This window comes from Electrona antarctica, assembly GCF_951216825.1.
Source record: "Electrona antarctica genome assembly, chromosome: 2".
NCBI classification, from domain to species: Eukaryota; Metazoa; Chordata; class Actinopteri; order Myctophiformes; family Myctophidae; genus Electrona; species Electrona antarctica.
In genome coordinates, this window is record NC_136807.1 from 47712440 (window position 1) to 47727804 (window position 15365).

Genomic DNA, 15365 nt, shown 5'->3' on the forward strand with positions numbered 1-15365 from the left:
ACATGGTTCTCATGTGGTGTTTAAGTCCAGCCCCTTCAGAGCGTTCAGCATCAGTCTGTGAGAGTTTACTTGAGAGAAGGAACAGCAATCTACTATCCGAGACAATAATGGCAGAAGTCGCACCAGCACCAGCTCCGTCACTGGCCAAGGCCGCCAAGAAGAAGGCACCACCCCGACCCAAGAACACCGGCCCCAGCGTCGCTGAGCTGGTCGTCAAGGCCGTGTCCGCCTCCAAGGAGCGGAGCGGTGTGTCCCTGGCTGCGGTCAAGAAGGCTCTGGCTGCCGGCGGCTACGATGTTGAGAAGAACAAGTCCCGCGTTAAGATCGCCGTCAAGAGCCTGGTCGCTAAAGGCACCCTGGTCCAGCTCAAAGGCACCGGGGCTTCTGGCTCTTTCAAGATGAACAAGGCAGAAGCGGTGAAGGTAAAGAAACCTATTGCTAAGAAAGCAGTTAAAGCAAAGAAGCCTGCTTCAGTCAAGAAACCCGCAGCAGCTAAGAAGCCCAAGAAGGTGGCAGCAAAGAAGCCCGCAGCCGCCAAGAAATCACCCAAGAAAGCCAAGAAGCCTGCCGCCAAGAAAGTAGCAGCTAAAAGCCCGAAGAAGGCCGCCAAGAGCCCCAAGAAAGTGGCTAAGAAGCCCGCAGCAGCGGGCTTCTTAGCCAAGCTAAGATACTTCATTATGTGCCATGCTGCAAAGCAAATGTACAGAGCGAGCGATTTACATTAAATTTACAAAAAGCATGGCAATACATCACATACATAGAAAGTAGTAAATGCGTAAGCTAAGAACGTAACAGTGGAATGGACGAGGACCGTGTTTCTCCATATACATTTTCGATATTGTTTTAGTTTTATTCAAAGGTCTGTTCGTTTTTGGTTAAATCAAAACGTGAAAGCTCTGATAATAATCAGTCATCATAGGGTTAGGGTACATACAATGCAATTCGAATCTAGTGTTGTCTACATAACACGATATAAGTCCAAGCTCCAGCCAAGAAGGTTGCCAAACCCAAGGCAGCAAAGAAGGCCGCTCCCAAAAAGAAGTAAACTGCCTGCTCCATCTTTATACCCACAAAAGGCTCTTTTAAGAGCCGACCACATTATTTTATAAGAGTATACTATCCTCACTTTTTACGTCATGGTCACATGTTGGCACTGGAAGCTTATGGCTTTATATTAATACATTTTCGTATACATTTTTTTTGCCTTATGACTCCTTTTGTTCTAAATAACACTAGGGGGCACGCTATGAAAGGCAAAGCCATTTTATTAGTCACGTAATCAAATCAATACATTCAGTTAGAACATTTTGCAAATCCCCCCCACCCCTAATACATATTGACATCAATATTTTTGAAGCCATCAATCAATGGGCCATTTGCTTTTAATGAAAAGCATGTACACCCAGGTTGGTGTTTTTCTATATACTGTAGAAGAGTGATAAACACATCTTACAAAATGTCTTGTGTTGGGTGACATTGCGTGAAGACTATTAGTTGTGTGGCCCAATGTTCTGCATGACTCCTTTTGTTCTAAATAACACTATGAGGGGGGGCACGCTACTATGAAAGGCAAAGCCATTTTATTTCAACAAGTCAATTAAATGTGCTTTACACAGAACATCAAGCAATGGTGTTCCAAAACTATGGAATGCACTTCCCATTACAATCAGAACTGCAGCCTCACTCCCAATATTCCGCTATAGTCTGAAAACCCACCTTTTCAGACTCCATCATGGCCCGTAGCACTTACACTACCCCCTTAGATAGCACTTTATGTAGACTTATAGATTGGTTGGATAGGGGCGGGCATATATGTTTACCCTAAAGGTGATCATCTCGTTTTTATTTGTACTTTATTATCACGGCCAGGGCACGCAACACATTGATTATTATTGTATCAAGGGTCGCGAGAGAGAGAGAGAGAGAGAGAGAGAGAGAGAGAGACATTCCCACTCCCCCCCCCCCTCTCTCTCTAACACACACACACACACACACACACACACACACACACACACACACACACACACACACACACACACACACACACACACACACACACACACACACACACACACACACACATACACACACACACACACACACACACACACACACACACACGCACACACAGTTTAACGTAACAATTTATGTATGTCCACACACGGAAAGCATACAGGAACACAAACCGTGCTCAGGTATTCAGCCATGTATATTATCTTTTTAGTGATAGATAGCATTCCATTTAGCTATGTTTTTTGGTAGTCTCTTTCCAGTCGTCAGGTATAGCTTTCTTTTTGTTTTCTTATAATCTGGTTAAATCCAATGGGTTTACCGCCTGGCATATAGTCCCTGGACCAGCTGACATAGGGGGCATCCCTGTAGGTTTTCTCTATGATTGACCACCTTTATTTTAGGCGGTCCTGAAATGTAATCGCTCTCTTCATTATTTTGATGAGTGGGTATTAATGAGTGGGTATCGCCTGGACTCACCACTGACCAATCAGAGAACAACGGCGTCTCAGAAGCGCAAATAAAAGCAGAAGTTTGCGGCTGCAATAAGCATTCTATTCTCAACTTCTTTGGAAGAGAACAAGACAAGATACAATGGCAAGAACTAAGAAGCAGACCGCTCGTATGTCCACCGGCGGCAAAGCGCCCAGGAAACAGCTCGCCACCAAGGCAGCTCGTAAGAGCGCGCCGGCAACCGGTGGAGTGAAGAAACCTCACCGTTACCGTCCAGGTACAGTGGCTCTGAGGGAGATCCTGCGTATCCGCAAGCTGCTCTTCCAGCGCCTGGTGCGGGAGATGACCGGCCTGACCGGTGTGGTGGTCGTGGAGTCTCCTCTCTGCCCGCGTCTCCCCGTGGAACGTGTCTCCACAGAGCGGCCCGGTTCCATCCTGGACCGTGATGACAAACTGAACTGTTTCTCTCCCGAGAAACAGCTCTCCCCGCCCGACTCAAAGCGCGCCGTCGGGTGGTATGTTTGTCCAGAGGAGATGCCCGGCCCGGAGCGGATCGATTACCTGCTGAAAAAAATGGACGAGGACCGTGTTTCTCCATATACATTTTCGATATTGAATTAGTTTTATTCAAAGGTCTGTTAGTTTTTGGTTAAATCAAAACGTGAAAGCTCTGATAATAATCAGTCATCATAGGGTTAGGGTACATACAATGCAAAAAGAAGTAAACTGCCTGCTCCATCTTTATACCCACAAAAGGCTCTTTTAAGAGCCGACCACATTATTTTATAAGAGTATCCTCACTTTTTACGTCATGGTCACATGTTGGCACTGGAAGCTTATGGCTTTATATTAATACATTTTCGTATACATTTTTTTTGCCTTACGAGCAAAAATATGGACCCTTTCTAAAATATTCATTGCTAATATTATGTATTGCAAACATAATTTCTGCTGCTGACCTATCTATGATGCTCTCATTGCTCTGATCCAAAACAGTACAACACAATATTCAATGCATGGCATTACATTACATCAGATAATGAATACATGTCATCAGATTAATACATCAAAGTTACTCACGTAATCAAATCAATACATTCAGTTAGAACATTTTGCAAATCCCCCCCACCCCTAATAAATATTGACATCAATATTTGTGAAGCCATCAATCAATGGGCCATTTGCTTTTAATGAAAAGCACACCCAGGTTGGTGTTTTTCTATATACTGTAGAAGAGTGATAAACACATCTTACAAAATGTCTTGTGTTGGGTGACATTGCGTGAAGACTATTAGTTGTGTGGCCCAATGTTCTGCATGAGATGCAGCTTCTCATTTTAGGGGGGGTCCTTTTACACATACATAGGCCTACATCAATGCATACACGCACGCACGCACACACACACACACACACACACACACACACACACACACACACACACACACACACACACACACACACACACACACACACACACACACACACACACACACACACACACACACACACACACACACACACACACACACACTCATTTGTTCATATCACGCTGACCCATTCGTTTTGGGATATGTATCCCGGTGGTAATCATTAAAAAATTTAATTTCTTTAAGGTCCATGAGTTATGTTTATTGGACTTTAGATAACCTTTGAACTCAGTACGGGGCATCAAATGGGAGATTGGACTACATTTTATTGCAGATTAACTCCTGGTGACTGGATTCAGGAGTTGTGCAGCTGTACAATGACAGCGTCCTCAACCCCCACGCGCTTTGAGAAGCCACTGATACTAGACATGTAGATTAGATTTTAACCAAAACTCTAGACTTGCTTGGTACAGAAGAGTCTCATTCCGCACCCATTCCAGGACGATGAAGTGTGAACAACTGCTGGTTTTGGTGTGAAGCATCTTGTTGAGTTCAATACAATGAAACAATGCCTCCCCTTTCTATGTATGTGATGTATTGCCATGCTTTTTGTAAATTTAATGTAAATCGCTCTGGATTAAGAGTGTCTGCTAAACGCATACATTGTAATTGTAATTGTAATGGAAATGTGTGAAATGGCACTAGGGAAGAAGTATGCCTATATATATTTGTATTTTATACAGAGTACAATGAGTACATTTGCTTTGCAGCATGGCACATAATGAAGTATCTTAGCCTGGCTAATAAGCCAGACTAATATCACACAACACTGGCAGGCTTTTCTTTTTTTGCCAACGGCTGATTCGGTCTGGTTTATTAACCAGGCTAGAAGTATCTAGGCCTACCTGAGAAGTGTCTCCATAATCAAATATACATACAGTTTATAGAAGATTTAAACACTCTTAGTTTTCTGATCACAGTGAGTTATTTGTCCAAATTAAAATTAACCAAGTTTTCCAACAGCTGGCATTCTGTCATTGGAAGTTGGGATCAACTCCACCATCATGCTTTCCTTGAACAGGAGTGTGTTTACTGCGTTCAGAAAACATTATATTTATAGCAAAACGGATGACATAACAAAATCATAGTTTATGGTATCACGTCACCAGGAATGTCTACTAAATTGATTGTGAGTATTGTTGTTATTAGAACATAGTTTACAATATTTTAGAAGAAAAATGACAAAGGCAACACTTTGATCTGACTCTAGACAGGTGATGTTTTGAGGTTATTACTAAAAAGGAGTGCACTGCTTTCATCTTAGATATACATTCATGATAGAAAGGCACATGTGTGTCAGCTCTTTGTCGCATTAAATAATATACACAGTAGTTTGTTATAACTTGTTTTAATCGAGGAGAAAACACAAGTGGCACAAGAGAGAAGAGGGCCTTTGTGTGTTGACTCTACATGGTTCTCATGTGGTGTTTAAGTCCAGCCCCTTCAGAGCGTTCAGCATCAGTCTGTGAGAGTTTACTTGAGAGAAGGAACAGCAATCTACTATCCGAGACAATAATGGCAGAAGTCGCACCAGCACCAGCTCCGTCACTGGCCAAGGCCGCCAAGAAGAAGGCACCACCCCGACCCAAGAACACCGGCCCCAGCGTCGCTGAGCTGGTCGTCAAGGCCGTGTCCGCCTCCAAGGAGCGGAGCGGTGTGTCCCTGGCTGCGGTCAAGAAGGCTCTGGCTGCCGGCGGCTACGATGTTGAGAAGAACAAGTCCCGCGTTAAGATCGCCGTCAAGAGCCTGGTCGCTAAAGGCACCCTGGTCCAGCTCAAAGGCACCGGGGCTTCTGGCTCTTTCAAGATGAACAAGGCAGAAGCGGTGAAGGTAAAGAAACCTATTGCTAAGAAAGCAGTTAAAGCAAAGAAGCCTGCTTCAGTCAAGAAACCCGCAGCAGCTAAGAAGCCCAAGAAGGTGGCAGCAAAGAAGCCCGCAGCCGCCAAGAAATCACCCAAGAAATCCAAGAAGCCTGCCGCCAAGAAAGTAGCAGCTAAAAGCCCGAAGAAGGCCGCCAAGAGCCCCAAGAAAGTGGCTAAGAAGCCCGCAGCAGCGGGCTTCTTAGCCAAGCTAAGATACTTCATTATGTGCCATGCTGCAAAGCAAATGTACAGAGCGAGCGATTTACATTAAATTTACAAAAAGCATGGCAATACATCACATACATAGAAAGTAGTAAATGCGTAAGCTAAGAACGTAACAGTGGAATGGACGAGGACCGTGTTTCTCCATATACATTTTCGATATTGTTTTAGTTTTATTCAAAGGTCTGTTCGTTTTTGGTTAAATCAAAACGTGAAAGCTCTGATAATAATCAGTCATCATAGGGTTAGGGTACATACAATGCAATTCGAATCTAGTGTTGTCTACATAACACGATATAAGTCCAAGCTCCAGCCAAGAAGGTTGCCAAACCCAAGGCAGCAAAGAAGGCCGCTCCCAAAAAGAAGTAAACTGCCTGCTCCATCTTTATACCCACAAAAGGCTCTTTTAAGAGCCGACCACATTATTTTATAAGAGTATACTATCCTCACTTTTTACGTCATGGTCACATGTTGGCACTGGAAGCTTATGGCTTTATATTAATACATTTTCGTATACATTTTTTTTGCCTTATGACTCCTTTTGTTCTAAATAACACTAGGGGGCACGCTATGAAAGGCAAAGCCATTTTATTAGTCACGTAATCAAATCAATACATTCAGTTAGAACATTTTGCAAATCCCCCCCACCCCTAATACATATTGACATCAATATTTTTGAAGCCATCAATCAATGGGCCATTTGCTTTTAATGAAAAGCATGTACACCCAGGTTGGTGTTTTTCTATATACTGTAGAAGAGTGATAAACACATCTTACAAAATGTCTTGTGTTGGGTGACATTGCGTGAAGACTATTAGTTGTGTGGCCCAATGTTCTGCATGACTCCTTTTGTTCTAAATAACACTATGAGGGGGGGCACGCTACTATGAAAGGCAAAGCCATTTTATTTCAACAAGTCAATTAAATGTGCTTTACACAGAACATCAAGCAATGGTGTTCCAAAACTATGGAATGCACTTCCCATTACAATCAGAACTGCAGCCTCACTCCCAATATTCCGCTATAGTCTGAAAACCCACCTTTTCAGACTCCATCATGGCCCGTAGCACTTACACTACCCCCTTAGATAGCACTTTATGTAGACTTATAGATTGGTTGGATAGGGGCGGGCATATATGTTTACCCTAAAGGTGATCATCTCGTTTTTATTTGTACTTTATTATCACGGCCAGGGCACGCAACACATTGATTATTATTGTATCAAGGGTCGCGAGAGAGAGAGAGAGAGAGAGAGAGAGAGAGAGAGACATTCCCACTCCCCCCCCTCTCTCTCTAACACACACACACACACACACACACACACACACACACACACACACACACACACACACACACACACACACACACACACACACACACACACACACACACACACACACACACACACACACACACACACACGCACACACAGTTTAACGTAACAATTTATGTATGTCCACACACGGAAAGCATACAGGAACACAAACCGTGCTCAGGTATTCAGCCATGTATATTATCTTTTTAGTGATAGATAGCATTCCATTTAGCTATGTTTTTTGGTAGTCTCTTTCCAGTCGTCAGGTATAGCTTTCTTTTTGTTTTCTTATAATCTGGTTAAATCCAATGGGTTTACCGCCTGGCATATAGTCCCTGGACCAGCTGACATAGGGGGCATCCCTGTAGGTTTTCTCTATGATTGACCACCTTTATTTTAGGCGGTCCTGAAATGTAATCGCTCTCTTCATTATTTTGATGAGTGGGTATTAATGAGTGGGTATCGCCTGGACTCACCACTGACCAATCAGAGAACAACGGCGTCTCAGAAGCGCAAATAAAAGCAGAAGTTTGCGGCTGCAATAAGCATTCTATTCTCAACTTCTTTGGAAGAGAACAAGACAAGATACAATGGCAAGAACTAAGAAGCAGACCGCTCGTATGTCCACCGGCGGCAAAGCGCCCAGGAAACAGCTCGCCACCAAGGCAGCTCGTAAGAGCGCGCCGGCAACCGGTGGAGTGAAGAAACCTCACCGTTACCGTCCAGGTACAGTGGCTCTGAGGGAGATCCTGCGTATCCGCAAGCTGCTCTTCCAGCGCCTGGTGCGGGAGATGACCGGCCTGACCGGTGTGGTGGTCGTGGAGTCTCCTCTCTGCCCGCGTCTCCCCGTGGAACGTGTCTCCACAGAGCGGCCCGGTTCCATCCTGGACCGTGATGACAAACTGAACTGTTTCTCTCCCGAGAAACAGCTCTCCCCGCCCGACTCAAAGCGCGCCGTCGGGTGGTATGTTTGTCCAGAGGAGATGCCCGGCCCGGAGCGGATCGATTACCTGCTGAAAAAAATGGACGAGGACCGTGTTTCTCCATATACATTTTCGATATTGAATTAGTTTTATTCAAAGGTCTGTTAGTTTTTGGTTAAATCAAAACGTGAAAGCTCTGATAATAATCAGTCATCATAGGGTTAGGGTACATACAATGCAAAAAGAAGTAAACTGCCTGCTCCATCTTTATACCCACAAAAGGCTCTTTTAAGAGCCGACCACATTATTTTATAAGAGTATCCTCACTTTTTACGTCATGGTCACATGTTGGCACTGGAAGCTTATGGCTTTATATTAATACATTTTCGTATAAATTTTTTTTGCCTTACGAGCAAAAATATGGACCCTTTCTAAAATATTCATTGCTAATATTATGTATTGCAAACATAATTTCTGCTGCTGACCTATCTATGATGCTCTCATTGCTCTGATCCAAAACAGTACAACACAATATTCAATGCATGGCATTACATTACATCAGATAATGAATACATGTCATCAGATTAATACATCAAAGTTACTCACGTAATCAAATCAATACATTCAGTTAGAACATTTTGCAAATCCCCCCCACCCCTAATAAATATTGACATCAATATTTGTGAAGCCATCAATCAATGGGCCATTTGCTTTTAATGAAAAGCACACCCAGGTTGGTGTTTTTCTATATACTGTAGAAGAGTGATAAACACATCTTACAAAATGTCTTGTGTTGGGTGACATTGCGTGAAGACTATTAGTTGTGTGGCCCAATGTTCTGCATGAGATGCAGCTTCTCATTTTAGGGGGGGGTCCTTTTACACATACATAGGCCTACATCAATGCATACACGCACGCACGCACGCACACACACACACACACACACACACACACACACACACACACACACACACACACACACACACACACACACACACACACACACACACACACACACACACACACACACACACACACTCATTTGTTCATATCACGCTGACCCATTCGTTTTGGGATATGTATCCCGGTGGTAATCATTAAAAAATTAAATTTCTTTAAGGTCCCATGAGTTATGTTTATTGGACTTTAGATAACCTTTGAACTCAGTACGGGGCATCAAATGGGAGATTGGACTACATTTTATTGCAGATGGCCCAATGTTCTGCATGACTCCTTTTGTTCTAAATAACACTATGAGGGGGGGCACGCTACTATGAAAGGCAAAGCCATTTTATTTCAACAAGTCAATTAAATGTGCTTTACACAGAACATCAAGCAATGGTGTTCCAAAACTATGGAATGCACTTCCCATTACAATCAGAACTGCAGCCTCACTCCCAATATTCCGCTATAGTCTGAAAACCCACCTTTTCAGACTCCATCATGGCCCGTAGCACTTACACTACCCCCTTAGATAGCACTTTATGTAGACTTATAGATTGGTTGGATAGGGGCGGGCATATATGTTTACCCTAAAGGTGATCATCTCGTTTTTATTTGTACTTTATTATCACGGCCAGGGCACGCAACACATTGATTATTATTGTATCAAGGGTCGCGAGAGAGAGAGAGAGAGAGAGAGAGAGAGAGAGAGAGACATTCCCACTCCCCCCCCCTCTCTCTCTAACACACACACACACACACACACACACACACACACACACACACACACACACACACACACACACACACACACACACACACACACACACACACACACACACACACACACACACACACACGCACACACAGTTTAACGTAACAATTTATGTATGTCCACACACGGAAAGCATACAGGAACACAAACCGTGCTCAGGTATTCAGCCATGTATATTATCTTTTTAGTGATAGATAGCATTCCATTTAGCTATGTTTTTTGGTAGTCTCTTTCCAGTCGTCAGGTATAGCTTTCTTTTTGTTTTCTTATAATCTGGTTAAATCCAATGGGTTTACCGCCTGGCATATAGTCCCTGGACCAGCTGACATAGGGGGCATCCCTGTAGGTTTTCTCTATGATTGACCACCTTTATTTTAGGCGGTCCTGAAATGTAATCGCTCTCTTCATTATTTTGATGAGTGGGTATTAATGAGTGGGTATCGCCTGGACTCACCACTGACCAATCAGAGAACAACGGCGTCTCAGAAGCGCAAATAAAAGCAGAAGTTTGCGGCTGCAATAAGCATTCTATTCTCAACTTCTTTGGAAGAGAACAAGACAAGATACAATGGCAAGAACTAAGAAGCAGACCGCTCGTATGTCCACCGGCGGCAAAGCGCCCAGGAAACAGCTCGCCACCAAGGCAGCTCGTAAGAGCGCGCCGGCAACCGGTGGAGTGAAGAAACCTCACCGTTACCGTCCAGGTACAGTGGCTCTGAGGGAGATCCTGCTTATCCGCAAGCTGCTCTTCCAGCGCCTGGTGCGGGAGATGACCGGCCTGACCGGTGTGGTGGTCGTGGAGTCTCCTCTCTGCCCGCGTCTCCCCGTGGAACGTGTCTCCACAGAGCGGCCCGGTTCCATCCTGGACCGTGATGACAAACTGAACTGTTTCTCTCCAGAGAAACAGCTCTCCCCGCCCGACTCAAAGCGCGCCGTCGGGTGGTATGTTTGTCCAGAGGAGATGCCCGGCCCGGAGCGGATCGATTACCTGCTGAAAAAAATGGACGAGGACCGTGTTTCTCCATATACATTTTCGATATTGAATTAGTTTTATTCAAAGGTCTGTTAGTTTTTGGTTAAATCAAAACGTGAAAGCTCTGATAATAATCAGTCATCATAGGGTTAGGGTACATACAATGCAAAAAGAAGTAAACTGCCTGCTCCATCTTTATACCCACAAAAGGCTCTTTTAAGAGCCGACCACATTATTTTATAAGAGTATCCTCACTTTTTACGTCATGGTCACATGTTGGCACTGGAAGCTTATGGCTTTATATTAATACATTTTCGTATACATTTTTTTTGCCTTACGAGCAAAAATATGGACCCTTTCTAAAATATTCATTGCTAATATTATGTATTGCAAACATAATTTCTGCTGCTGACCTATCTATGATGCTCTCATTGCTCTGATCCAAAACAGTACAACACAATATTCAATGCATGGCATTACATTACATCAGATAATGAATACATGTCATCAGATTAATACATCAAAGTTACTCACGTAATCAAATCAATACATTCAGTTAGAACATTTTGCAAATCCCCCCCACCCCTAATAAATATTGACATCAATATTTGTGAAGCCATCAATCAATGGGCCATTTGCTTTTAATGAAAAGCACACCCAGGTTGGTGTTTTTCTATATACTGTAGAAGAGTGATAAACACATCTTACAAAATGTCTTGTGTTGGGTGACATTGCGTGAAGACTATTAGTTGTGTGGCCCAATGTTCTGCATGAGATGCAGCTTCTCATTTTAGGGGGGGTCCTTTTACACATACATAGGCCTACATCAATGCATACACGCACGCACGCACGCACACACACACACACACACACACACACACACACACACACACACACACACACACACACACACACACACACACACACACACACACACACACACACACACACACACACACACACACACACACACACTCATTTGTTCATATCACGCTGACCCATTCGTTTTGGGATATGTATCCCGGTGGTAATCATTAAAAAATTAAATTTCTTTAAGGTCCATGAGTTATGTTTATTGGACTTTAGATAACCTTTGAACTCAGTACGGGGCATCAAATGGGAGATTGGACTACATTTTATTGCAGATTAACTCCTGGTGACTGGATTCAGGAGTTGTGCAGCTGTACAATGACAGCGTCCTCAACCCCCACGCGCTTTGAGAAGCCACTGATACTAGACATGTAGATTAGATTTTAACCAAAACTCTAGACTTGCTTGGTACAGAAGAGTCTCATTCCGCACCCATTCCAGGACGATGAAGTGTGAACAACTGCTGGTTTTGGTGTGAAGCATCTTGTTGAGTTCAATACAATGAAACAATGCCTCCCCTTTCTATGTATGTGATGTATTGCCATGCTTTTTGTAAATTTAATGTAAATCGCTCTGGATTAAGAGTGTCTGCTAAACGCATACATTGTAATTGTAATTGTAATGGAAATGTGTGAAATGGCACTAGGGAAGAAGTATGCCTATATATATTTGTATTTTATACAGAGTACAATGAGTACATTTGCTTTGCAGCATGGCACATAATGAAGTATCTTAGCCTGGCTAATAAGCCAGACTAATATCACACAACACTGGCAGGCTTTTCTTTTTTTGCCAACGGCTGATTCGGTCTGGTTTATTAACCAGGCTAGAAGTATCTAGGCCTACCTGAGAAGTGTCTCCATAATCAAATATACATACAGTTTATAGAAGATTTAAACACTCTTAGTTTTCTGATCACAGTGAGTTATTTGTCCAAATTAAAATTAACCAAGTTTTCCAACAGCTGGCATTCTGTCATTGGAAGTTGGGATCAACTCCACCATCATGCTTTCCTTGAACAGGAGTGTGTTTACTGCGTTCAGAAAACATTATATTTATAGCAAAACGGATGACATAACAAAATCATAGTTTATGGTATCACGTCACCAGGAATGTCTACTAAATTGATTGTGAGTATTGTTGTTATTAGAACATAGTTTACAATATTTTAGAAGAAAAATGACAAAGGCAACACTTTGATCTGACTCTAGACAGGTGATGTTTTGAGGTTATTACTAAAAAGGAGTGCACTGCTTTCATCTTAGATATACATTCATGATAGAAAGGCACATGTGTGTCAGCTCTTTGTCGCATTAAATAATATACACAGTAGTTTGTTATAACTTGTTTTAATCGAGGAGAAAACACAAGTGGCACAAGAGAGAAGAGGGCCTTTGTGTGTTGACTCTACATGGTTCTCATGTGGTGTTTAAGTCCAGCCCCTTCAGAGCGTTCAGCATCAGTCTGTGAGAGTTTACTTGAGAGAAGGAACAGCAATCTACTATCCGAGACAATAATGGCAGAAGTCGCACCAGCACCAGCTCCGTCACTGGCCAAGGCCGCCAAGAAGAAGGCACCACCCCGACCCAAGAACACCGGCCCCAGCGTCGCTGAGCTGGTCGTCAAGGCCGTGTCCGCCTCCAAGGAGCGGAGCGGTGTGTCCCTGGCTGCGGTCAAGAAGGCTCTGGCTGCCGGCGGCTACGATGTTGAGAAGAACAAGTCCCGCGTTAAGATCGCCGTCAAGAGCCTGGTCGCTAAAGGCACCCTGGTCCAGCTCAAAGGCACCGGGGCTTCTGGCTCTTTCAAGATGAACAAGGCAGAAGCGGTGAAGGTAAAGAAACCTATTGCTAAGAAAGCAGTTAAAGCAAAGAAGCCTGCTTCAGTCAAGAAACCCGCAGCAGCTAAGAAGCCCAAGAAGGTGGCAGCAAAGAAGCCCGCAGCCGCCAAGAAATCACCCAAGAAATCCAAGAAGCCTGCCGCCAAGAAAGTAGCAGCTAAAAGCCCGAAGAAGGCCGCCAAGAGCCCCAAGAAAGTGGCTAAGAAGCCCGCAGCAGCGGGCTTCTTAGCCAAGCTAAGATACTTCATTATGTGCCATGCTGCAAAGCAAATGTACAGAGCGAGCGATTTACATTAAATTTACAAAAAGCATGGCAATACATCACATACATAGAAAGTAGTAAATGCGTAAGCTAAGAACGTAACAGTGGAATGGACGAGGACCGTGTTTCTCCATATACATTTTCGATATTGTTTTAGTTTTATTCAAAGGTCTGTTCGTTTTTGGTTAAATCAAAACGTGAAAGCTCTGATAATAATCAGTCATCATAGGGTTAGGGTACATACAATGCAATTCGAATCTAGTGTTGTCTACATAACACGATATAAGTCCAAGCTCCAGCCAAGAAGGTTGCCAAACCCAAGGCAGCAAAGAAGGCCGCTCCCAAAAAGAAGTAAACTGCCTGCTCCATCTTTATACCCACAAAAGGCTCTTTTAAGAGCCGACCACATTATTTTATAAGAGTATACTATCCTCACTTTTTACGTCATGGTCACATGTTGGCACTGGAAGCTTATGGCTTTATATTAATACATTTTCGTATACATTTTTTTTGCCTTATGACTCCTTTTGTTCTAAATAACACTAGGGGGCACGCTATGAAAGGCAAAGCCATTTTATTAGTCACGTAATCAAATCAATACATTCAGTTAGAACATTTTGCAAATCCCCCCCACCCCTAATACATATTGACATCAATATTTTTGAAGCCATCAATCAATGGGCCATTTGCTTTTAATGAAAAGCATGTACACCCAGGTTGGTGTTTTTCTATATACTGTAGAAGAGTGATAAACACATCTTACAAAATGTCTTGTGTTGGGTGACATTGCGTGAAGACTATTAGTTGTGTGGCCCAATGTTCTGCATGACTCCTTTTGTTCTAAATAACACTATGAGGGGGGGCACGCTACTATGAAAGGCAAAGCCATTTTATTTCAACAAGTCAATTAAATGTGCTTTACACAGAACATCAAGCAATGGTGTTCCAAAACTATGGAATGCACTTCCCATTACAATCAGAACTGCAGCCTCACTCCCAATATTCCGCTATAGTCTGAAAACCCACCTTTTCAGACTCCATCATGGCCCGTAGCACTTAGATAGCACTTTATGTAGACTTATAGATTGGTTGGATAGGGGCGGGCATATATGTTTACCCTAAAGGTGATCATCTCGTTTTTATTTGTACTTTATTATCACGGCCAGGGCACGCAACACATTGATTATTATTGTATCAAGGGTCGCGAGAGAGAGAGAGAGAGAGAGAGAGAGAGAGAGAGACATTCCCACTCCCCCCCCCCTCTCTCTCTAACACACACACACACACACACACACACACACACACACACACACACACACACACACACACACACACACACACACACACACACACACACACACACACACACACACACACACACACACACACGCACACACAGTTTAACGTAACAATTTATGTATGTCCACACACGGAAAGCATACAGGAACACAAACCGTGCTCAGGTATTCAGCCATGTATATTATCTTTTTAGTG

The 15365-nt window shown here is 43.3% G+C and overlaps 1 protein-coding gene across 1 annotated transcript; it reads left to right on the top strand.

Moving 5' to 3' along the window:
• Nucleotides 1-107: 107 nt before the first annotated feature.
• LOC306933636 (uncharacterized protein) lies at nt 108-12133 on the top strand (the record flags this gene model as incomplete). The annotated part of the gene is made up of 3 exons (XM_079515952.1): nt 108-641; nt 5406-5977; nt 12127-12133. The coding sequence occupies 3 exons, from the start codon at nt 108-110 to the stop codon at nt 12131-12133; spliced, it is 1113 nt and encodes a 370-aa protein (XP_079372078.1).
• Between the last annotated feature and the right edge of the window lie 3232 nt (nt 12134-15365).